Source organism: Pseudophryne corroboree, chromosome 9, assembly GCF_028390025.1.
Source record: "Pseudophryne corroboree isolate aPseCor3 chromosome 9, aPseCor3.hap2, whole genome shotgun sequence".
In the NCBI taxonomy this organism is placed as follows: domain Eukaryota; kingdom Metazoa; phylum Chordata; class Amphibia; order Anura; family Myobatrachidae; genus Pseudophryne; species Pseudophryne corroboree.
In genome coordinates, this window is record NC_086452.1 from 408101467 (window position 1) to 408126747 (window position 25281).

The 25281-nt window shown below is 45.4% G+C and overlaps 1 protein-coding gene and 1 long non-coding RNA gene across 5 annotated transcripts in view; one reads left to right on the forward strand and one right to left on the reverse strand.

Annotated features, from left to right (window-relative positions):
- Positions 1–25281, forward strand: part of PTPRG (protein tyrosine phosphatase receptor type G) — a 733410-nt gene that overhangs the window by 631619 nt on the left and 76510 nt on the right. For all 4 annotated transcript variants that reach the window (XM_063940902.1, XM_063940899.1, XM_063940900.1 and 1 more), the window contains one exon: positions 6482–6573. In XM_063940902.1, coding sequence (XP_063796972.1) covers positions 6482–6573 — 92 coding nt within the window. The remainder of the gene's footprint in view (positions 1–6481; positions 6574–25281) is intronic.
- The window catches only part of LOC134958353 (uncharacterized), a 73603-nt gene continuing 51600 nt past the window's right edge, over positions 3279–25281 (reverse strand). Inside the window, exons 2-3 of the long non-coding RNA XR_010186970.1 lie at positions 6342–6475; positions 3279–3479 (exon numbers count right to left, since the gene is read on the reverse strand). This is a non-coding gene — a long non-coding RNA (uncharacterized LOC134958353). The remainder of the gene's footprint in view (positions 3480–6341; positions 6476–25281) is intronic.

Sequence of the window (25281 nt, forward strand, 5' to 3'; positions counted from 1 at the left end):
CTTACTCCTTCAGTGCGATGAGAACAGGCTGATCGGGGCCGGTGTTGACGTCAGACGCCCTCCCTGAAAACGCTTGGACGCGCCTGCGTTTTTCCGGACACTCCCAGTAAACGCTCAGTTACCACCCACAAACGGCTTCCTCCTGTCAATCAAATTGCGAATACCCGTGCGATCGGATTTTTCGCACCATCCCATCACTGACCGGCGATGCCCTTTGTTGTTGTCTGACACGCGTGTGCATTGCGGTGCATGCGCAGTTAGTACCTGATCGCCCGCTGTGCGAAAACACACAAGATCTGAAAAAGATCTGAATCACCCACCCATAGAAATGTAAGATGTGGGATCTTTTATCAGGACATTACCTTCACTGTGATGAGCAATGATAAACTATGTTAGGATGGGTGATTTGGTAATGTTAGCTATATGTTATGAGCAACAAAGCCCTTACCCAGTGAACCATACGTGTACAGATGGGTCCACATTTATCTTGACCTTTAATAGGATTAACTGAGACTGTCCAGTCGGACTTAATCCCCTGCTGTAATAACTTAATCCCCTGCTGTATTGTTCTCTGTATTGTTTTGCGGTTGAGAACAATAGATGATGGGTTTATGCTAATAAATCATGTTGTGCCTAGGCGCAGAAAACTACTCAAGATAACTGTGGACCCATCTGTAACTAGTACGATCAATTAGATCCTCATCTCGTATTGCCTACAAAGTTATAGTTTAACTTTTTTTATGTATTCTAATGATATTTAAAATAAACCTGGTTTGTTTTTGGGATGCTGTTAATTTACCAGCTGTCGGGATCCTGTCGGTCAGGAGACCAACGCTGAACCCCTCCATCACATAGGTTTGTCTTAAGAAAGCAGGAATATGTAATAAACTTCCACCGCAACATTGTACCTATATAATAATTTGTTTATTAGCCTCAATCCTAATACACCCTGTACATATAATATGTAACCAATCAGATTGTGGAACACTGGCTACGTTTTGCCAAACCGTTGACACAGAAATTGTAGGGTAGTCATAATAATAGAACCACGGTTCTCTTACTAAAGAAAATATTAAGGTTTACATTGAATGAATACGCCTCCGATGCATTCCAGCCGTTGGGGAGGAACGCCAGCTGCATTATTGGCTAGTAAACAGGCTAAATTGTCCAGACAGACATTAGTTTTGTTTCTCATAATAAAACCGCTTGAAGAGTCTCTGTACACCATATTAAACCTTTTTCTAAATGCAAATTTGACAACCTGGGTGTCTCCTAGTGGGATCCAAAGTGTTGAATTCACCTTTGGAAAAGAAAAATATGTAATAATTGCAGAAAAACACAGTTAGGGGCTTTCTGTATAACTAGCTCTGAGGGACCTACAATTCATTAGCTGCTGATATTGCTTGTAGTTAAATATGATTTCACCTAAGATCATCATCTATACTTGAGCAGTGACGCCGCAAATAAACTCAATTGCTAGTCAGTAACCCATTACACAGTCATGTCTGTGTCCATTAATAAATTATATTCTTACTGATGTAGATAGGCGGAGTAAATTACACCAGCAGGAGGCAGTATCTTGTGTGAACCTCTTAACTGCCTGATGAAGCCCCCACCACCACCATCACCCTTTCTTAGTTAACTAATCATTTAATACAATATTTTTATTTAAATATACAATGATCCAGTTACATTTGATTAAAACAAAGGACCAAGAAGTCATCATAAAAATGTCAAAGTTTTGGTGTAACTTGTAGTTGAACAAAATTTTTATTTATTATTGAAAATATACTTTTTGCTGTATTTATCTCCCTCAGCTGTAATGCCTTAGTCACTTTTATTGACTGCAAATAATTGATACATTTATTAACTAATTAGCACATAGAGATGTCTACAGCTCAGGATGCCTTTGGCAGGGGTGTGGTATGTAGGGTCGACCAGACTTAGGTCTACAGTACCACTATTGGTTGATATGTACTAGGTCGGCATGAGTTTTTTCACTTTTTTTTTGGTGTAGTTTTCTCTGTACAGTGACTGGGAACCCCAATTAGTGCACCGAGTCCCCTCGCATGGCTTTGGGCAAGGTGCCTCGCTCGGCACAGGTTACCGTTCCCAGTTGTAGTCCACGTGGATCGTAAAGTATGAAAAAGTAAAAAAAAAAAAAAATGAAAAACAAAATGTGAAAACGCATGTCGAACTTTTGTCATGTTGACCTAGAAACCATGTCGACCTACTTACTGTCGACCAATAGTGGTCGACCTAGACAGTGTCAACCTAAGTGTGGTCAACCTAGAGACCGGATACCCTTTGGCAGACATGCTCCAGAATATATGGAATGACTGCCTACCTTTTTGTTCACTGCCATAGAGGTGCATACAGAAATCTGTTGTTGCCGCAATCTAGAGGGTACGGTATATGGCAAATATATGCCCATCCCTCCATTGCGGCACATATCCCTGAAAATCCCAGGTAATTGAATCGACCCATTTGACTAAATAGCGAAGTCATACGGCTAGGTGAGCCCTAACTGATGTGCAAGGCTCTTGTAGGGATCCTTAGTGATGTGCAGAGATTCCAGGCCCAAATGTATTTAAGCCTTAAAAAGTGGAGACAGATAAAGTACCAGCCAATCAGCTTCCTGTCATTTTTCAAACACAGCATGTGACATGGCAGTTAGGAAGCTCATTGGCTGGTCATTTATCACTCTTTGGGGGTCATTCCGAGTTGATCGCTCGCTAGCTACTTTTAGCAGCCATGCAAACGCATAGTCGCCGCCCACGGGGGAGTGTATTTTTGCTTTGCAAGTGTGCAGCTGAGCGGGACAAAAAAGTTTTTTGCAGTTTTCTGAGTAGTTCTGGACTTACTCAGCCCTTGCGATCACTTCATTCTTTTTGGTCCCAGAATTGACGTAAGACATCTGCCCTGCAAACACGCCTGCGTTTTTCCAAACACTCCCTGAAAACGGTCAGTTGACACCCACAAACGCCCTCTTCCTGTCAATCACCTTGCAAAAGGCTGTGCGAATGGATTCCTTGTTAAATCCATCACCCAGCAACGATTCGCTTTGTACCCGTACGACGCGCCTGCGCATTGCGGTGCGCAGTAGTAACCTGATCGCTGCTCTGTGAAAAATGGCAGCGAGCTATCAACTCGGAATATCCGTCTCCACCCTATCACTTTTTAAGGCTTAATACATTTGGGCCCTCGTTCAATAAAAGAAAGAAAAATAATAATCTGGGATTTCATTTATTTAACATTGTTTATTTTTTTGTGTATGGATTTGGGGTTGGGGGGGGGAGACTGCAAACCATGGCTAGGTGTAAGAACTGCGTACCATGTATTGATATATCGTATACATATTGCTGTCCTTTGTCTGTGTCGTTCCTCTTTGGATTACTCCTATCTTCAATGTGTTTATGTAGTCACTATACTTTTGATGTTTATATTGTTATGTGATATAATGTTGTTCGTATCTCTACCTATAAATGGAAGGGAAAATAATGAAAAATACTCAAATACAATATAGCTAAATACTACTGCAGTCAACATGTATTAGTTTGCGTGGCACAAATTAAGTTAATTAATTATTTATAGGGCATGATACAAAGGTGGTTGCAGACGCTGTCGCCCACCTGTGAGTTTCTGCAGATACCGCTACAAAGCCCTTCCCTGGTGTATGCCCACTGTCCACATCTGTTACTGCTCTATGCCTGGTGCAGTTTTTTGTCCGAGTATGGCCTTCTACTGTATGTCAGTGATTGGGCACCCATCACTTTTCCAAGACAGTTCTGAAAATGAGCATTTGGAATTCGACTGCAGCTTTGTGCGTGTTTTTGCACCTGTGTAGTCGCAACCTGTGCACTCAACTATCCGAGTCCTAGTGGCGGCTACATGCAAATAGTTTCCATGGGTCTCCTCTACTGCCCCAAAGTGGCGGGGAGGGCGGTGAGCAATCAAGTAATAGTTCCTTTCCGCTCGTAGCCAGGTTTTTCTGCAGCAAGAAAGTGGGGTGGTGTTTTTGTGCAGCAAGGAGTACTGGAGTAGTTGGGGTTTAGGTCTCCGCAGCTGTCAGTGTGGTGGGTAATCCATGCATAACATGACTGGCAAATAGGAAATATGCGTGCAAAAGGTCAAAAGGTGACTGCAGTGCATGCTTTTACAAATGGGGGCACTCTTTCTGCATTTGGCGAACCAGTTTTTGATCTGTAGGTGGCTGAAGCTATGTCCCAAAAAGGTGTGTGTGTGTATGTATGTATGTATGTATATATATATATATGTGTGTGTGTGTGTGTGTGTGTGTGTATATATATATATATAATATATATATATATATAAGGTGGTGGTACTGAGCGCTACACCAAATGTAAATAAGTGTGCAGAGTTTTTAAGTCCAAGAATAATGTCCAACTTTATAAAGTCATTCAACACTCCCTATTGAGGGGTGGCAGCTGTGCCCCAAATAATGTTCAAGCGGTCTTGTTTTAGATCTGAAAAAAAGAGTTGAGAACAGCGCCTTCTAGTGTAGTAAATAAGAATCTATCGATGGAGACCTTCACCATTATATAACACCCTTGAAATGAACAAGCACCATCTCAAGTGGACATATCCACTTTTTATGTTGCATGGATTAAGTGAAGGGTCAGGGTCTGGACGATCTCTTATTCAATAATTAAACCTCATGAATCTCCGGTTCCCAGCAATGCCGAACTTGACAATTAGAGCTGGAGCATATCACGTCTCTTTCTTTCAATTAAGCCTTGCAATATATCATGGATTCAGGACATGGGCTCTGATCACTTAATTTCCAGGCTTGAACTCATCTGAGCATCTACGCATGTGTGGATCCCACCCAGGGCTATATCACCAAGAAGAGATAGATAGATAGATAGATAGATAGATAGATAGATAGATAGATAGATAGATGTACTTGCACTGCCGAAAAAGTGAGATCCACTAAAAATGTTGTATTTGTTCTAAAAGAAGCTGCATTCATAATTACACACAAACAGAAAGAATGTCCGAGAAGAGCACAATTAGGGGCACGGATGGTGTAATGGTTAGCATTACTGTCTCACAGCACTGAGGTCATGGGTTCGATTCCCACCATGGCCCTAACTGTGTGGAGTTTGTATATTCTCCCTGTGCTTGCGTGGATTTCCTCCGGGTACTCCGGTTTCCTCCCACACTCCAAAAATATACTGGTAGGTTAATTGGATCCCAGCAAAATTAACCCTAGTGTGAATGTGTCTGTGTGTACATGTGACAGGGAATATAGATTGTAAGCTCCACTGGGGCAGGGACTGAGGTGAATGGCCAAATATTCTCTGTACAGCGCTGCGGAATATGTGTGCGCTATATAAATAACCGGTAATAATGAGTGATAATCATATTTTAAACACCACTAACAAATGCAAAGATTTTGTGCATACATAATTTCCTTTTCTGCAAGCTTCTAAGTCTAAAAACGGTCCCTAAGATTATGTATGTAGCAACTGAGTAAAGTTGTTTAAAGGACAGGCTTCCCCCTCTCTGGGCTCGTCACTGTATTTTGTCAGTTCTGCAGTCAGGCATTAGGGATGTCCACAAGCATCATAGTCCACCCGCAAAAAATACGAAAAAGATGCGGGCGCATGTGCAGTGCTCATCCTGCGCATGTGCCTGCATTTTCTGCGCGGGGGGCGGGGGGGGGAGAAGAGCGGAGAATGTGATCGCCTCTGCCTGTCAATCAGGCAGAGGCTGTCCGGGGGCGGCAGTGCTCCGTTTCCAGGGCAGAGATGGAGCGTTGCAGCGGCGACAGAGATATGAGGGTGGCGACAGGGAAACGGTGGGTGTGACAGGAGCATGATCGCAGCGGCTGCGTGATGCCACACATTCAGCCACCGTGATAAGGAACATGGTGGCGAGCCTCTTGCGGGTGCAGCTGGCAACCTTCATTTCTGCTAACAAGCAGAAATTGCGATGCATTCGCAATTTCTGCTTGTTGAAGGGGGGGAGGCGGCGGTCAACATGATTGGCGGCCCCCAGCATGCGAACAGGATTTGCAAATTCTGCTAATTAGCAGAATTTGCAGTCCTTACTGAATAAAGCCCTAAGCTCAGAATATAGCAAATGCCCCATTAAGACCGTGGTTGGAAGGTTTTTCCATTGCAGTAAAATGATAGTCAACCTCATCACACATCTTAGAACAGAGGGAAATTCAGTTCAGTGCGATGTCCAGCCGGACCTCGCCGCAATGTCCAGTTGCGTGCGTCATTGTCTGTTGTGCTACACAATCCTCCGTACTTTACCCTCGTCTCTCTGTGGGGTGCAAGAGAAGACTAGTGAAAATAATCACAAAGTACCTTTGCCCACTCATTGTATAGGCTCTTCACAGGCACTGGATTGTACCCAGGCACTGCACAGGGAGAGGGTTCTGCGATCAGTTATTACCGATGATAAAACAGCATGAAAATGAGTCCTGACTTCTTCTTCTTCTCTGCAGATGACATGGAAGCGATTTCAATCAAACAGTTCATCAAACATGTCAACGAACTCTATTCTAACAACCAGCATGGCTTTTCAGAAGACTTTGAGGTACAGTATAGGATTTTATCGTGTCTGCTTGCGTTTCATTATTTGCTCTATATATATATATATATATATATATATATATATATATATATACACACACACAAAATATGACTGGTGATTTAAAATATGCATTTATCATTCTATATGGGACTGCCTTTATGATGCCATTTACCATATGGTGCATCCTTGTGTGCACGATTGAGAGGGCTGTAATAAATTATCTTTATGCTCCAAGTCATTTGGTTGCGGTTAAGTGAGATATATTGTCACGCTGTTAACTGGTTGAGCAAAATGCAGATGGGACCCACACACCGGGCGCTCTTGGGGCCTGGCGTGAAGAGATTCCTCAGTGTAACAATGCAGTGATGGTGCTCAGTGATAAATGGTCCTTTCATGCACTTACTCTGACCACTGCCAAATGCACATCCAGTCTGAGCAGGACTAACCAGGAGAAAGTGGAAAAGTACAGAAAGGAGATCTCTGGTCACAACAACAACAGCTTAGAGTCTTTCTCCATTATTTTTTTTTTTCAGATTTTTTTATTTTTCCCATATCTGTCACTTTTTTAATAAAAAAAATAACTTAATGTTAGTAAATCCTTATATCTCAGTAATGAAAGACTTGTTGTTAAATGTGCTTTCACCTTAATTTTAAAAGGAATCTCCAACAGCCAATACAGTTGTGCCGTGTTATTACTAAATGAGTCATGCCGTCATTATCCATCCAGAAATCATTTATGTAAGAATTATCTTTGGGGTGCTGAATGATGATAAGACTTTGGAGATGGATTATAGTAACTTTTTTGGTCTCGTACCTTTTTAAAACCACTTTCTTTATACCATTAGCTAGGATAGTCCTTTTGTTTGACTTTAGTCCCTATTTTTATTTGTGGTGATGCACAGTATTGGTCAGTGGGGGAAAAAGCATACATAAAGGGCAGAGTGATGACAGCGGATGTAAAATAAAGACGGAGAGGGTCCTGCTCCTAAGAGCTTGCATTCTAGTGGGAATTAGGGTATTGAAGATTGAAGAGCAAGTTAGTTTTTGTGCCGTAGGACCTGATCACAGATGTATGCTTCTAGTCTAATAATGCGCACGAGCAGCTTCTGCTGATTAAAATGATATGCAGCATGCCTATATTCTGTGTGTAATTGTAGCTCTATCTGCATCCGAAATGTCATGTTACAGTCTTTACCATGAAAACACTGTAGCATAACATTTTGTATGCCGTCGCAGTCACACAAAAAAGATTGGCATGCTGCATATCATTTTAATCAACAGAAGCTGCTTGTGCGTCATATTACATTAATATGCTTATAAGACGCATTTTCACTGTAAAAAGGCAAATAAAGACATTATGCACTCACGTGTTACGCAACTTGTAGCGCACAGAGCAATCATGTAAGAGGACACATAGTGTTCACTCTAGGAGTAAAAAGGGGCAGGGCGCCGGACTCCGGGGGCACATGTGCGCGCGGCAAAGCTGCGCGCGCGTCCGAAATGGGGGCGTGGCCACGCAAATTAGGGGGGGTGGCCACACCTACGTCATTTTAGGGGGCGGTGCGGCCCACAGACGCTACTATAGAGAGCGTCTGTGGCCGGCGACGTCACTGTTGGGGGCGTGCCCAGCACCTCCGTCGGTGCTGGGCTTCCCCCAGCCCTCTCCCAATGCGTGAATGGATGCCGCGCGCATGCGCACGGCTTCTATACACACCGGGAGGGCAGGGAGCGGGCGGCTGTTCTAGCAGGGCGCCGCAAAAGGGGCAGGGCGGGTTTTGCCCTCTAAAAAACGGGCAGGGCGCGGCGCCCTGCTAAAACAGCCTAGAGTGAACACTAGACACATCTGTAATTTAGGTCTGATCGTTCTTGAGCATCGCACTTGTTTTGTGGTGGCAGTCCCACTTTGCTGATGGCACTGCTGATGTTGCTGAGTTTGTATTTCTACACCACCGGGCTGTCAGTGCTTTGGATACATAATATAGGGGTCTATTCATGAAGCAGTGAAAAGAGTGGAGAATTGAGCCAGTGGTGAAGTTGCCTATGGCAACCAATCAGCATTGAAGTAACATTTATAATTTGCATACTATACCGTTGTACGGAGCAGCAAATTGGTTGCTATGGATAACTTCCCCACAGGCTCACTTCTCCACTCTTTTCACTGCTTCATGAATAGACCCCATAAACTGTATAGATATATGTATTAACTTTTCTCTGACGTCCTAGTGGATGCTGGGAACTCCGAAAGGACCATGGGGAATAGCGGCTCCGCAGGAGACTGGGCACAAAAGTAAAAGCTTTAGGACTACCTGGTGTGCACTGGCTCCTCCCCCTATGACCCTCCTCCAAGCCTCAGTTAGATTTTTGTGCCCGAACGAGAAGGGTACACACTAGGTGGCTCTCCTGAGCTGCTTAGTGAAAAAGTTTAAGTATAGGTTTTTTATTTTCAGTGAATCCTGCTGGCAACAGGTTCACTGCACCGAGGGACTAAGGGGAGAAGAAGCGAACTCACCTGCGTGCAGAGTGGATTGGGCTTCTTAGGCTACTAGACATTAGCTCCAGAGGGACGATCACAGGCCCAGCCATGGATGGGTCCCAGAGCCGCGCCGCCGGCCCCCTTACAGAGCCAGAAGACAGAAGAGGTCCGGGAAATCGGCGACAGAAGACGTCCTGTCTTCAATAAGGTAGCGCACAGCACCGCAGCTGTGCGCCATTGCTCTCAGCACACTTCACACTCCGGTCACTGAGGGTGCAGGGCGCTGGGGGGGGGCGCCCTGAGACGCAATAAAAACACCTTAGATGGCAAAAAATACATCACATATAGCTCCTGGGCTATATGGATGCATTTAACCCCTGCCAGTTTTTCCTTAAAAAAGCGGGAGAAAGGCCGCCGAGAAGGGGGCGGAGCCTATCTCCTCAGCACACTGGCGCCATTTTCCCTCACAGCTCCGTTGGAGGGAAGCTCCCTGACTCTCCCCTGTAGTCCTGCACTACAGAAACAGGGTAAAACAAGAGAGGGGGGGCACTAATTTGGCAGATAAATCAATACAGCAGCTATATAAGGGAAAAACACTTATATAAGGTTATCCCTGTATATATATAGCGCTCTGGTGTGTGCTGGCAAACCTCTCCCTCTGTCTCCCCAAAGGGCTAGTGGGGTCCTGTCCTCTATCAGAGCATTCCCTGTGTGTGTGCTGTGTGTCGGTACGTTGTGTCGACATGTATGAGGAGGAAAATGGTATGGAGGCGGAGCAATTGCCTGTAATAGTGATGTCACCCCCTAGGGAGTCGACACCTGACTGGATGGTCTTATGGAAGGAATTACGTGATAGCGTCAGCACTTTACAAAAGACTGTTGACGACATGAGACAGCCGGCAAATCAGTTATTACCTGTACAGGCGTCTCAAACACCGTCAGGGGCTCTAAAGCGCCCGTTACCTCAGATGGTCGACACAGACCCAGACACGGACACTGACTCCAGTGTCGACGGTGAGGAAACAAACGTATTTTCCAGTAGGGCCACACGTTACATGATCACGGCAATGAAGGAGGTTTTGAACATTTCTGATACTACAAGTACCACAAAAAAGGGTATTATGTGGGGTGTGAAAAAACTACCCGTAGTTTTTCCTGAATCAGATGAATTAAATGAGGTGTGTGATGAAGCGTGGGTTTCCCCCGATAAAAAACTGCTAATTTCTAAAAATTATTTGGCATTATACCCTTTCCCGCCAGAGGTTAGGGCGCGTTGGGAAACACCCCCTAGGGTAGATAAGGCGCTCACACGCTTATCAAAACAAGTGGCGTTACCGTCTCCTGATACGGCCGCCCTCAAGGAACCAGCTGATAGGAAGCTGGAAAATATCCTAAAAAGTTCATATACACATACTGGTATTATACTGCGACCAGCAATCGCCTCAGCCTGGATGTGCAGTGCTGGGGTGGCTTGGTCGGATTCCCTGACTGAAAATATTGATACCCTGGACAGGGACAGTATATTATTGACTATAGAGCATTTAAAGGATGCATTTCTATATATGCGAGATGCACAGAGAGATATTTGCACTCTGGCATCAAGAGTAAGTGCGCTGTCCATTTCTGCCAGAAGAGGGTTATGGACGCGACAGTGGTCAGGTGATGCGGATTCCAAACGGCATATGGAAGTATTGCCGTATAAAGGGGAGGAGTTATATGGGGTCGGTCTATCGGACCTGGTGGCCACGGCAACGGCTGGGAAATCCACCTTTTTACCCCAGGTCACCTCTCAGCAGAAAAGACACCGTCTTTTCAGGCTCAGTCCTTTCGTCCCCATAAGGGCAAGCGGGCAAAAGGCCACTCATATCTGCCCCGGGGCAGAGGAAGGGGAAAAAGACTGCAGCAGGCAGCCTTTTCCCAGGAACAGAAGCCCTCCCCCGCTTCTGCCAAGTCCTCAGCATGATGCTGGGGCCTTACAAGCGGACTCAGGCACGGTGGGGGCCCGTCTCAAGAATTTCAGCGCGCAGTGGGCTCACTCGCAAGTGGACCCCTGGATCCTGCAGGTAGTATCTCAGGGGTACAAATTGGAATTCGAGACGTCTCCCCCTCGCCGGTTCCTGAAGTCTGCTTTACCAACGTCTCCCTCCGACAGGGAGGCGGTATTGGAAGCCATTCACAAGCTGTATTCCCAGTAGGTGATAATCAAGGTACCCCTCCTACAACAGGGAAAGGGGTATTATTCCACGCTGTTTGTGGTACCGAAGCCGGACGGCTCGGTGAGACCTATTTTAAATCTGAAATCCTTGAACACTTACATACAAAGGTTCAAATTCAAGATGGAGTCACTCAGAGCAGTGATAGCGAACCTGGAAGAAGGGGACTATATGGTGTCTCTGGACATCAAGGATGCTTACCTCCATGTCCCAATTTGCCCTTCTCACCAAGGGTACCTCAGGTTTGTGGTACAGAACTGTCACTATCAGTTTCAGACGCTGCCGTTTGGATTGTCCACGGCACCTCGGGTCTTTACCAAGGTAATGGCCGAAATGATGATTCTTCTTCGAAGAAAAGGCGTCTTAATTATCCCTTACTTGGACGATCTCCTGATAAGGGCAAGGTCCAGGGAACAGTTAGAGGTCGGAGTAGCACTATCTCAAGTAGTACTACGACAGCACGGGTGGATTCTAAATATTCCAAAATCGCAGCTGATTCCGACGACACGTCTGCTGTTCCTAGGGATGATTCTGGACACAGTCCAGAAAAAGGTGTTTCTCCCGGAGGAGAAAGCCAGGGAGTTATCCGAGCTAGTCAGGAACCTCCTAAAACCAGGCCAAGTGTCAGTGCATCAATGCACAAGGGTCCTGGGAAAAATGGTGGCTTCTTACGAAGCGATTCCATTCGGCATATTCCACGCAAGAACTTTTCAGTGGGATCTGCTGGACAAATGGTCCGGATCGCATCTTCAGATGCATCAGCGGATAACCCTGTCTCCAAGGACAAGGGTGTCTCTCCTGTGGTGGTTGCAGAGTGCTCATCTTCTAGAGGGCCGCAGATTCGGCATTCAGGACTGGGTCCTGGTGACCACGGATGCCAGCCTGAGAGGCTGGGGAGCAGTCACACAGGGAAGAAATTTCCAGGGCTTGTGGTCAAGCATGGAAACGTCATTTCACATAAATATCCTGGAACTAAGGGCCATTTACAATGCCCTAAGTCAAGCAAGGCCTCTGCTTCAGGGTCAGCCGGTGTTGATCCAGTCGGACAACATCACGGCAGTCGCCCACGTAAACAAGACAGATATTGCGCCAGGTCAAGGGACCCTCAGGCAATAGCTGTGGACGCTCTGGTAACACTGTGGGTGTACCAGTCAGTGTATGTGTTCCCTCCTCTGCCTCTCATACCCAAGGTACTGAGAATCATAAGAAGGAGAGGAGTAAGGACTATACTCGTGGCTCCGGATTGGCCAAGAAGGACTTGGTACCCGGAACTTCAAGAGATGCTCACGGAGGACCCGTGGCCTCTACCTCTAAGAAAGGACCTGCTCCAGCAGGGACCCTGTCTGTTCCAAGACGTACCGCGGCTGCGTTTGACGGCATGGCGGTTGAACGCCGGATCCTGAAGGAAAAAGGCATTCCGGATGAAGTCATCCCTACCCTGATCAAAGCCAGGAAGGATGTAACTGTGCAACATTATCACCGTATTTGGCGTAAATATGTTGCGTGGTGTGAGGCCAGGAAGGCCCCTACAGAGGAATTTCAACTGGGTCGTTTCCTGCATTTCCTGCAAACAGGACTGTCTATGGGCCTAAAATTAGGGTCCATTAAGGTTCAAATTTCGGCCCTGTCGATTTTCTTCAAGAAAGAACTAGCTTCAGTTCCTGAAGTTCAGACGTTTGTCAAGGGGGTACTGCATATACAGCCTCCTTTTGTGCCTCCAGTGGCACCTTGGGATCTCAATGTAGTTTTGGGGTTCCTAAAATCACATTGGTTTGAACCACTCACCACTGTGGACTTAAAATATCTCACATGGAAAGTGGTAATGCTGTTAGCCCTGGCTTCAGCCAGGCGTGTCTCAGAATTGGCGGCTTTATCCTATAAAAGCCCTTACCTAATTTTTCATACGTACAGGGCAGAATTGAGGACTCGTCCTCAATTTCTCCCTAAGGTGGTTTCAGCGTTTCACTTAAACCAGCCTATTGTGGTACCTGCGGCTACTAGGGACTTGGAGGATTCCAAGTTGCTGGACGTAGTCAGGGCCCTGAAAATATATGTTTCCAGGACGGCTGGAGTCAGAAAATCTGACTCGCTGTTTATCCTGTATGCACCCAACAAGCTGGGTGCTCCTGCTTCTAAGCAGACTATTGCTCGTTGGATTTGTAGTACAATTCAGCTTGCACATTCTGTGGCAGGCCTGCCACAGCCAAAATCTGTAAAAGCCCATTCCACAAGGAAAGGGGCTCATCTTGGGCGGCTGCCCGAGGGGTCTCGGCTTTACAACTTTGCCGAGCAGCTACTTGGTCAGGGGCAAACACGTTTGCTAAATTCTACAAATTTGATACCCTGGCTGAGGAGGACCTGGAGTTCTCTCATTCGGTGCTGCAGAGTCATCCGCACTCTCCCGCCCGTTTGGGAGCTTTGGTATAATCCCCATGGTCCTTTCGGAGTTCCCAGCATCCACTAGGACGTCAGAGAAAATAAGAATTTACTTACCGATAATTCTATTTCTCATAGTCCGTAGTGGATGCTGGGCGCCCATCCCAAGTGCGGATTGTCTGCAATACTTGTACATAGTTATTGTTACAAAAATCGGGTTATTATTGTTGTGAGCCATCTTTTCAGAGGCTCCTCTGTTATCATGCTGTTAACTGGGTTCAGATCACAAGTTGTACGGTGTGATTGGTGTGGCTGGTATGAGTCTTACCCGGGATTCAAAATCCTTCCTTATTGTGTACGCTCGTCCGGGCACAGTATCCTAACTGAGGCTTGGAGGAGGGTCATAGGGGGAGGAGCCAGTGCACACCAGGTAGTCCTAAAGCTTTTACTTTTGTGCCCAGTCTCCTGCGGAGCCGCTATTCCCCATGGTCCTTTCGGAGTTCCCAGCATCCACTACGGACTATGAGAAATAGAATTATCGGTAAGTAAATTCTTATTTATTTTTTTAACCAGGCCCTTGTCATGGGAAATGGTGCAAGTGAACTTATGCTGAGAATGTACTCGGCTATTTCTGAAATGTCTAAGCCACAGATAAAACATTGATCAGGAATAGGTAGCCCCATAGTTGCCTGTATTATGCCTCGTCGTTTTCCAGAGAAGCCGGTGTACACTATAGGCAACCGTACTGAGTACAAGGCGAAGATTATGTCTTTGACAGCAGTCAGTGAGAATAAGCCAGGAGGCCGCTCTCCGTCTGCATGCAGCAGCATTTGGACACCTGAGGCGGCCTCAGTAATGCCATTTCCAGATGCTCTTGCTGCGTTTTCTACCTTTGATGTAGGCTGTGGACTCTCCAAAGCTAAAGAGAGTGCTGGTCACTCATCCGGGTGTGGATTATTAGATCCGACAGTATGTAGGTCGACAATGTTTAGGTCGACAGGGTTGGAAAGTTGACAGGGTTTCTAGGTTGACGTGCTAGGTCGACAGGTCAAAAGGTCGACATGAGTTTGTTTTTGTGTCGTTTTCTTCGTAGAGTGACCAGGAACCCCAATTAGTGCACCATGTCCCCTCGCATGGCTCGCTGCGCTGGCCATGCTTCGGGCAAGGTGGCTCGCTTCGCTCGGCACAGATTACCGTTCCAATCGTAGTCCACGTGGATCGTTAAGTATGAAAAAGTTATAAAAAAAACAAACATGTCGACCTAGAAACCCTGCCGACCTATAGTGGTCGACCTGAACATTGTCGACCTTCAGACTGGATCCCCACTCATTCAGGTGGGACGTTAAGCCTGGTGGTCTGTTCAAGCCACTTGAATGTGCAAGACATGCTTCATTAACAAAGGTTTGGAGTTGGTGATTACATCTAAGGGGGGTATGCAATTGGCTCTCTCTTTTTTTGGGGGCCAAGGTGACTAAAGCTGTTTCTAGGGCGTATGGGGAGTCGTCCTATGCAATAGCAGGGCCGGTTTTTCATCTAGGCGAAACATTTGGCGGGAGCGAAAAACATGTAGATCGGCTGTTCCATGTGTTTTCGCACCTGCGTCGGTGAAAACGCGGGCTGTTTTTGCCGATTTTGAGGCATTTTTCACCAATGCCTTTTCACTTAGAACAAAAAGGTGAAAAGGCATTGGTGAAAAGGCCTTAAAAATGGGAGAAAACAGGCCGCAATTGAATATCCAGGGAGTCGAATTCAAATGATCGGAGCTAATTGCATACCCCCCTAATTCAGTCAAGTTGGTTGAAATACATGTTCTGTCAGGGCCCACATGAGCGGCTTCTGCCTCGATGCACCGGAACAAACCCGGAAAACTGCCGTGAGTCTAGTTTCATTTCATTTAAAGAGATTGTTGCAAGTCAGTATTTTACCACTACAAAACCCTTTTCAATCAAGAAGCTTAAACTCTAAAGCAGAGTGGTGATGTTGTCTATAGCAACCAGATTCCGGCCATCATTTATACTAGAATGCAATAGAGCAAAGCTAGAATTTGTATTGCTATGTGCAACATCACTTGTCCGTTTTAGAAGCCTTAGTAAATCTGTTCTTAAAACCTGCTTTACCCCACGATTCCCAGCCAGCTAACTGCTTTTCTGACTGTTCAGTCTATTACTCGGTAATGTGCACAGACCAACCCTTCCCCCATGAGCTGTACTTTGTGCTAATTGAGCTCCGATTGTGTTTGGGTGATGCTGCTAATTTGGCTGACTGAGCTGCAGTAGTAACAGTATTACTAATATTCAGGGCAGACTCTCTCACTGTCCGGGGAGCAGGGTCTGATCATGCTGATCACATGCATTGCCACCTCCTCAATTATTTATGAACTGAAGTCCCCGGTGCTGCATCTCACAGCTGCTTTTGACACCATTTAATTATTCAAAATAATCAGCTGCACATCTCTGAACTTGAGCTGACTCTAATTAGGGCTGTGCTCTGCGCAGTGTCAGATCATCTGCACAGACCCACTGTGACTTGTTACTTCAAGTGTTCTAATCCTCGGCGCCTGGGCATGGTGTGAGCGGAATGGATCTGCACAGATTTATACTTACTTGGGCATCAGTTGTTATGGTACATTAAATATATAGTTATAGTAAGTTTTCCAAATGTGCTTAGAAGAACATGATTGCAGTATATTATTATGGTAGGCTGCTAGACAGCAAGACAGAACCAGTCATTTTCTTGTATAGTCCGTTGGAGGTTTCCAGTACATTAGCCATCATTATTGGGATTAGTGGCACTGCTTATAATAATAATAATAATATTATTATTATTATTATTATTATTATTATTAATGTATGTATTTATTTATATTAAGCCACAATCTGCCTTCCCTATATGGGGTAAATGACCAAAAAAAAACAACCCACTCAAATAATACAATATATTTATACAGACATTGCAGACCGAAAAGTATCGGGGGATATGTACCAAACTTTGGAGAGAGATAAAGTACCATCCAATCAGCTTATAACTGTCATTTTACAGACTGTGGAGTCTATTTACTAAGCCTTGGACGGAGATAAAGTACCAGCCAACCAGCTCCTAACTGTCATTTTTCAAACCCAGCCTGTAACATGGCAGTTAGGAGCTGATTAGCTGGCACTTTATCTCCATCCACTATAGCCAAGGCTTAGTAAATAGACCCTGTAGTCTGTAAAATGACAGGAGCTGATTGGCTGATACTTTATCTCCATGCAAGGCTGTGCAAATAGACCCCTGTGTTTGAAAAATGGTAGAAGCTGATTATTGAGTACTTTATCTCTCTCCAACGTTTAATACATCTTCCCCCTCAGCAAGATCTCTATACAACTGAGTGAGTCACAGATAACAATAGCAGTAAACGAGGGAGGGTTAGGATTGTGAATGGGGATGCTCCGGAGACAAGGATACTGCAGGTGGAGGGCCCTGCCTGTGAGAGCTTACCGTTTTTAATTGCTCCTGTTTTCCCCTAGGGATCTTAAAAGTCATTCCTCTCTTTTGATGGTGGCACACGGGACTAGTTGACCAGGGCTTTTGGAAGAGCCACGTAGGCTTGGGACTTGAAGTGCAGATTTACAACAGTGGCACTATGCTCACATATCATTGTTTTTTGTTATTGATGCATCATTTATTAATTAGATGTCAATTACTTAAGGGTTGCAGTATGGATTGGATCTATGCACAGCTGTCCCAGTAAGAGGAGGTGTGAGGAGTTATGTAAATCCTGGCATAAAGGCAACTGCAGGAATTTTTTTTGAGCAGGGGTTTTGCAAATGTATCAATTAGAATGATAGGAACTATTACAGATTACCATAAGAAATATTTAACACACACATACATCCCAATGGACAGTTGTGTGCACACAAGCGCTTTCATACAAAAACGTGGCACGGCCATGCACCAGTGGTGCATGCTCAGTACTTCAAACAAGGTGGACGTCCCACATTCCCTTTCACTTAAAGCATCATTTAAATGTCACACATGGCACCCGTTCAGTGCTGCTTTGCGAGACAGAGTAGTGGGGAAAGGACAAACCTTACAGCCTGATAGGGACCGAGCCCTCCAAGCCTGAATCTAGGACAGTTGGCAGGTATGCATTTTGCTCTAGTAATATCTAGTAAATAAATATACATTTGGGATTCAAGGTATACGATGGGGCATACGTGATACTGGCGTTTTTGGGGGGGGGGGGTTTCTTTCTATTTTTTACTAAATTTCTTGACTTAGGGGATTTCAGGAAATTGTATCCCACCCTTCAGCAGAACATGGTGGGGGGTGAGCGCTATATAAAATGTTATTATGTTTGTTTAGCACACACCAGCGTGTATGATGCCTTTGTTTGGAGTAGATAAATACGGCCACATCTGCTGTTTGCATAATACATCTGACACGCTCCCCCTGGCTTGTGCAGCAGCTGTGCGCTGATAATTATTTCCTTTATCAGTCAGCTTTCATATTTCAGTTAAGAAGTTGAAAGCATTAAATTGGACCTTGATAACCTCTAGATTCAAAGTAAATTAAGACATAATTTAGGTTCCCTCACAAGCTTTCCCATTTCTTGATTTAACTGTTTAGATTAAAAACAAAGAGTTTGTTATGAGGAAATGATGGGTTAAAAATGCAATAAATAGAATAATTACTGATGGGTTACAAATCTGGTGCAGATTTAATCTAACAATTTGTTGGTTTTGCGTATAATGACTATTACACAGTTTGTTGCTAATCCTAAATTGGTAAATTCACTGTGGCAGGTTGTAAAAACAACTATATTTACAAATTCACCTTTTTTTATTTTGAGGCTGCAATGAATGACTTATAATTGTTCATTTTCATGGCAACCACAGTCGCAAGGCACATGATGTAGGCAGCTTTGGCCCACCTGTCTGAGATCCCTCCCTCTACTCCTCTTCTCTCTGGCATCGTATAACATGCTGAGAGTCTGTGCAGAGAAATTACTATCTCTGTGTCCGGCAGCCATACCTCTAGGCACTCCAGAGAAATTTTGAGAAGGAGATAATGATTTGTAGAAATACTATAAAAAATACATATTTAATATATGGGGTTGCTACTTTAAGCTGATTATACTCCATAGCAGTGGAAATCCTTGCTATAATTTTATTGTCTACTTTTAAGGAATAGGCAGAGAGCTTGTGTCCTGGTCTTGGAGATTTGAGTGCTTCTTAAATCCTCTTGGAATGTAAACATGCAAAGAACCCTATACGGCATCATTCTGTACTAGAGGAAACCTTTAAATGTTGTTTTCTTGTTTTCGTGCTGTTGACTTATGAATGCACCATGCACTGCATTTTAGGATACAGATGTCAGTAACCTCCTATGTTGTGATGAGAGATGGCTGGCTCCTATGGTTGCCTTATATCCTTACAAGAGAACGCTACCAACTGTATTTATTAAGCACTAAAATTCATATGTGTGGAAACTGCAGCTACCTATCTCCCTCTCACGGTTTCCTAGATGCAGACAACTCATGGTGTGTAACGGCTGGCTTGCTCTGGGCTAGCATCGCTGTTTGTCTGTGCCAGGAATTGGAGAGGAAGCAAAAACACACTTTCACATTGAAACATGGAGAGATCTACAGTGTTGGAATGCTAATGTTTTTTTCAATCAAGTATGCCCACAGTGGAATTCTTATTTGAATATGCTAAGGCCCTAACTTATATTAATACAGTTCTAAAATGAGAAGAAGAAAATACAGCAAATTTTCTAATTTCTTAGATATGAATAATAATAATGACCGATAGTTTGGGCCGGGTGTAATACCGCCTGAGTTCGGCGGCCATACGGGATGCCGGCTGACCTCGGACGTTTTTGTTTTTAAAGGGACTATCACTTACAGGGCAAAACCATGCCTTGTAAGTGATGGACCTAAGTCCGAGTTCGGCCGGCATCCTGCATGGCCACCGAACTCGGGCAACATTATATCTGGACCATTGTGTGAGTATTCATACGTCTGTCTCTCTGTCTATCTATCTACTTTTTCTAGCACACAGAAAAAGAAGAAAAACAGAGGTTATTTTTATTCTTACAGATCTATAGAAGTCCATATGAGCTGACATACAGACTTCTATGGATCTGTAAGAATAAAAGAACCTCTTTTTTTTCTCATCAAAACGTGAGTGCTGGGTTTTTTTCTTTTTCTGTGTGCCAGGAAAAGTGAGTGCCTATATTTAACCCCTGCTGGACCCTGCACCACCAACTTAATAAATATATATATATATATATATATATATATATATATAAATAATATATATATATATATATATATATATATATACACACACTTCTTGTCAATGCTTAAATGACTTTCGAGCCTCAACAGAAGAAACAGCTGATGACCGCTTTCCAGTAAGAAAATGATTTGCGAGACCACATTTGCAAATATTCATGAAGCTAGTTTGTGGAGTTTATGGGGTATATGCAATTCACGGCGAATCGCGGCAATTTTTCGCCGTTTTTTAATTCGACTCAATTCGCCAGGTGAATTCCGGCAGGTGGCTGCCGGAATTCACCATATTCAATGAAAAACGGATTCGCCAGAATCGCGGGCGAAAATCGGCCGATTTGGCGGATTTTGCCGCGATTTTAAAAAACGGGAAAAACCCGGAAAAAAAAATGGCGTGGGGTCCCCCCTCCAAAGCATAACCAGCCTCGGGCTCTTCGAGCTGGTCCTGGTTCTAAAAATGCAGGGGAAAAATTGGGCAGGGATCCCCCGTATTTTTAAAACCAGCACCGGGCTCTGCGCCTGGTGCTGGTGCCAAAAATACGGGGGACAAAAAGAGTAGGGGTCCCCCGTATTTTTAACACCAGCATCGGGCTCCACTAGCTGGACAGATAATGCCACAGCCGGGGGTCACTTTTATGCCGTGCCCTGCGGCCGTGGCATTAAATATCCAACTAGTCACCCCTGGCCGGGGTACCCTGGGGGAGTGGGGACCCCTACAATCAAGGGGTCCCCCCCCAGCCACCCAAGGGCCAGGGGTGAAGCCCGAGGCTGTCCCCCCCCCCCCCCCCATCCAATGGGCTGCGGATGGGGGGGCTGATAGCCTTTTGTGATAATAAAAAGATATTGTTTTTTCCAGTAGTACTACAAGTCCCAGCAAGCCTCCCCCGCAAGCTGGTACTTGGAGAACCACAAGTACCAGCATGCGGGAGAAAAACGGGCCCGCTGGTACCTGTAGTACTACTGGAAAAAAAATACCCAAATAAAAACAGTACACACACACCTTGATAGTAAAACTTTATTACACACTACCGACACACACATACTTACCTATGTTGACACGCCGACTGCCACGGTCTCCGACGATCCGAGGTACCTGTGAAAAAATTATACTCACCTTCCAGCGTCCAGAGGTAAATCCAAGTCCAGAGATAATCCACGTACTTGGCAAAAAAAAAAAACGAACACCGATCCACCGGACTAAGAAAGGGGTCCCATGCTTTCACATCAGACCCCTTTCTCCCGAATGCCGGGACATCACGTGACTCCTGTCACTGAAGTCCCTTCAGCCAATCAGGAAGCGCTACTTCCGTGGCGCTCACCTGATTGGCTGTGCGCTGTCTGTGCTGTGACAGCGCATCGCAAAGCCGCTCCATTACTTTCAATGGTGGGAACTTTGCGGGTAGCGGGGGGGTTAACCCGCGGTCAGCGGCTGACCGGCGGGTGACCTCACCGCTAGCCGCTAAGTTCCCACCATTGAATATAATGGACGGAGCTGTGCGATGCGCTGTCTGAGTTCAGACAGCGCACAGCCAATCAGGTGAGCGCAACGAAGTTGCGCTTCCTGATTGGCTTTAGAGACCTTTATGTGACAGCTGTCACTGACAGGTCTCATTCGTGGAAAGGGGTCTCATGTGTCAGCATGGGACCCCTTTCAGTCCGGCATGGAGCGGGTGTTCGCTTTGTTTTTTTGCCAAGTACGTGGATGTATCTCTGGACCATGGCTGAGGTGAGTATATTGAACTTTTCTTTTCAGGTATCCGTGGATTCTACATGGAGAAGAGGACCGATGTCGGCGTGTGAACATAGGTAAGTATGTGTGTGTCGACGTATGAAATAAAGTTTTACTGTCGACGGTGTGTGTGTCCTGTTTTTATTTGGGTATTTTTTTCCCAGTAGTACTACAGGTACCAGCGGGCCCGTTTTTCTCCCGCATGCTGGTACTTGTGGTTCTCCAAGTACCAGCTTGCGGGGGAGGCTTGCTGGGACTTGTAGTACTACTGGAAAAAACAATATATTTTTATTATCACAAAAGGCTATCAGCCCCCCCATCCGCAGCCCATTGGATGGGGGGGGACAGCCTCGGGCTTCACCCCTGGCCCTTGGGTGGCTGGGGGGGGGGACCCCTTGATTGAAGGGGTCCCCACTACCCCAGGGTACCCCGGCCAGGGGTGACTAGTTGGATATTTAATGACACGGCCGCAGGGCACGGCATAAAAGTGACCCCCGGCTGTGGCATTATCTGTCCAGCTAGTGGAGCCCGATGCTGGTGTTAAAAATACGGGGGACCCATGCTCGTTTTGTCCCCCGTATTTTTGGCACCAGCACCAGGCGCAGAGCCCGGTGCTGGTTTTAAAAATACGGGGGATCCCCTGTCAATTTTTCCCCCGCATTTTTAGAACCAGGACCAGCTCGAAGAGCCCGAGGCTGGTTATGCTTTGGAGGGGGGACCCCACGCCATTTTTTTAAGGATTTTACCGTTCCAGCAATAAAAAAATAAAAATTATTTTAAAAAATATATAAATAATATTTGTGCCTCCCCAAAAAAAAAAAAAAGTACCTAATCCCTTCTAATATAAATAGATATGCTATTCCTAAAAAAAAAAAAAAACATGTTTAAAATTTTTTTTATTGTTTTCACCCTCCAAAGTGTGGCGGATTGAAAATGACGAATTTGCTGTCTAAAAGCACTGCTGTCGAATTTCCAAACTTGAATTGAATATGCTTTGGTCGAATTGCAGCACTTGTATCATTGCAGAAAAGTCGAATTTGCAAAAATTCGAATTTCAAAAAGTCGAATTTTGAAAGTCCGTTTTTTGGTCGGAAAGCACTGAATTGCATAGGCGAATTTTTTTTTTGGTCGAAAATGACCCGAAATTTGACAATTTCGGGAATTCGACCGCAATTGCATATACCCCTATTAATGGGTTCCTAAGTGTGGAATATACTAGATAACCTGATGTAAATATATAACATAGAGGTATGGTTTATTTAGTAAATTAATATTCCGTTCTTGATGCAGAGGAGAAGGGGATGAATCCACAGTGTGTAATCCGTTACACAGCTGTATGGAAAGTAAAATCGGGGCTTTAAAGATGATCCACATTAACAGACGGAACAAGCTATACAGCGGCACACATGATTTCTCTATTTCTTCAAGAGGTTACTCTCCCGCCTTTCTCCTAGAAATCAGTCCATCAATGGCCTATACCACTAAGGGGAAATTCAGCTAGTCATGACCTAATACAGCCTGGGTTATCCGGACAGGAAGACCTTGCCTGTTTTAGCTCACAGCCCATCAGAGCCGGCCCTAACCAATATGATGCCCTAGGCAAGATTTTGGCTGGTGCCCCCTAGCACCACCAGTGGTTCCGCCTCTGACCTTTCACCTCTTTCCCAGCACCATCACCCCTCACCCATAGCAGTCCTTATTTTGGTGTTTGTACCATGGTTACCTACCCTCCCTCATTCTGCAGGAGACTCCCTGAAATAGTAGCAATCTCCCTCACTCCCTGAATAGTCCCTCAATCTCCCTGAAAAAATAAGAATGTACTTACCGATAATTCTATTTCTCATATTCCGTAGTGGATGCTGGGGACTCCGTAAGGACCATGGGGAATAGCGGCTCCGCAGGAGACTGGGCACATCTAAAGAAAGCTTTAGGACTAACTGGTGTGCACTGGCTCCTCCCCCTATGACCCTCCTCCAAGCCTCAGTTAGGATACTGTGCCCGGACGAGCGTACACAATAAGGAAGGATTTTGAATCCCGGGTAAGACTCATACCAGCCACACCAATCACACCGTATAACCTGTGATCTGAACCCAGTTAACAGTATGATAACAGAGGAGCCTCTGAAAGATGGCTCACAACAATAATAACCCGATTTTTGTAACAATAACTGTGTACAAGTATTGCAGACAATCCGCACTTGGGATGGGCGCCCAGCATCCACTACGGACTATGAGAAATAGAATTATCGGTAAGTAAATTCTTATTTTCTCTAACGTCCTAAGTGGATGCTGGGGACTCCGTAAGGACCATGGGGATTATACCAAAGCTCCCGAACGGGCGGGAGAGTGCGGATGACTCTGCAGCACCAAATGAGAGAACTCCAGGTCCTCCTCAGCCAGGATATTAATTTTGTAGAATTTTACAAACGTATTTGCTCCTGACCAAGTAGCTGCTCGGCAAAGTTGTAAAGCCAGACCCCTCGGGCAGCCGCCCAAGATGAGCCCACCTTCCTTGTGGAGTGGGCATTTACAGATTTTTGGTTGTGGCAGGCCTGCCACAGAATGTGCAAGCTGAATTGTACTACAAATCCAACGAGCAATAGTCTGCTTAGAAGCAGGAGCACCCAGCTTGTTGGGTGCACACAGGATAAACAGCGAGTCAGATTTCCTGACTCCAGCCGTCCTGGAAACATATATTTTCAGGGCACTGACAACGTCTAGCAACTTGGAGGCCTCCAAGTCCCTAGTAGCCGCAGGCACCACCAATAGGTTGGTTCAGGTGAGACGCTGAAACCACCTTGGGAAGAAACTGAGGACGAGTCCTCAATTCCGCCCTGTCCGAAGGGAAAATCAGATAAGGGCTTTTTCAGGATAAAGCCGCCAATTCTGACACGCGCCTGGCCCAGGCCAGGGCCAACAGCATGACCACTTTCCATGTGAGATATTTTAACTCCACAGATTTAAGTGGTTCAAACCAATGTGACTTTTGGAACCCAAAACTACATTGAGATCCCAAAGTGCCACTGGAGGCACAAAAGGAGGCTGTATATGCAGTACCCCTTTTACAAACGTCTGAACTTCAGGGACTGAAGCTAGTTCTTTTTGGAAGAAAATTGACAGGGCCGCAAATTTGAACCTTAATGGACCCCAATTTCAGGCCCATAGACACTCCTGTTTGCAGGAAATGTAGGAATCGACCCAGTTGAATTTCCTCCGTCGGGCCTTACTGGCCTCGCACCACGCAACATATTTTCGCCAATTGCGGTGATAATGTTTTTGCGGTTACATCCTTCCTGGCTTTGATCAGGATAGGGATGACTTCATCCGGAAAGCCTTTTTTCCTTCAGGATCCGGCGTTCAACCGCCATGCCGTCAAACGCAGCCGCGGTAAGTCTTGGAACAGACAGGGTCCTTGCTGGAGCAGGTCCCTTCTTAGAGGTAGAGGCCACGGATCCTCCGTGAGCATCTCTTGAAGTTCCGGTTACCAAGTCCTTCTTGGCCAATCCGGAGCCACGAATATAGTGCTTTCTCCTCTCCATCTTATCAATCTCAGTACCTTGGGTATGAGAGGCAGAGGAGGGAACACATACACTGACTGGTACACCCACGGTGTTACCAGAGCGTCTACAACTATTGCCTGAGGGTC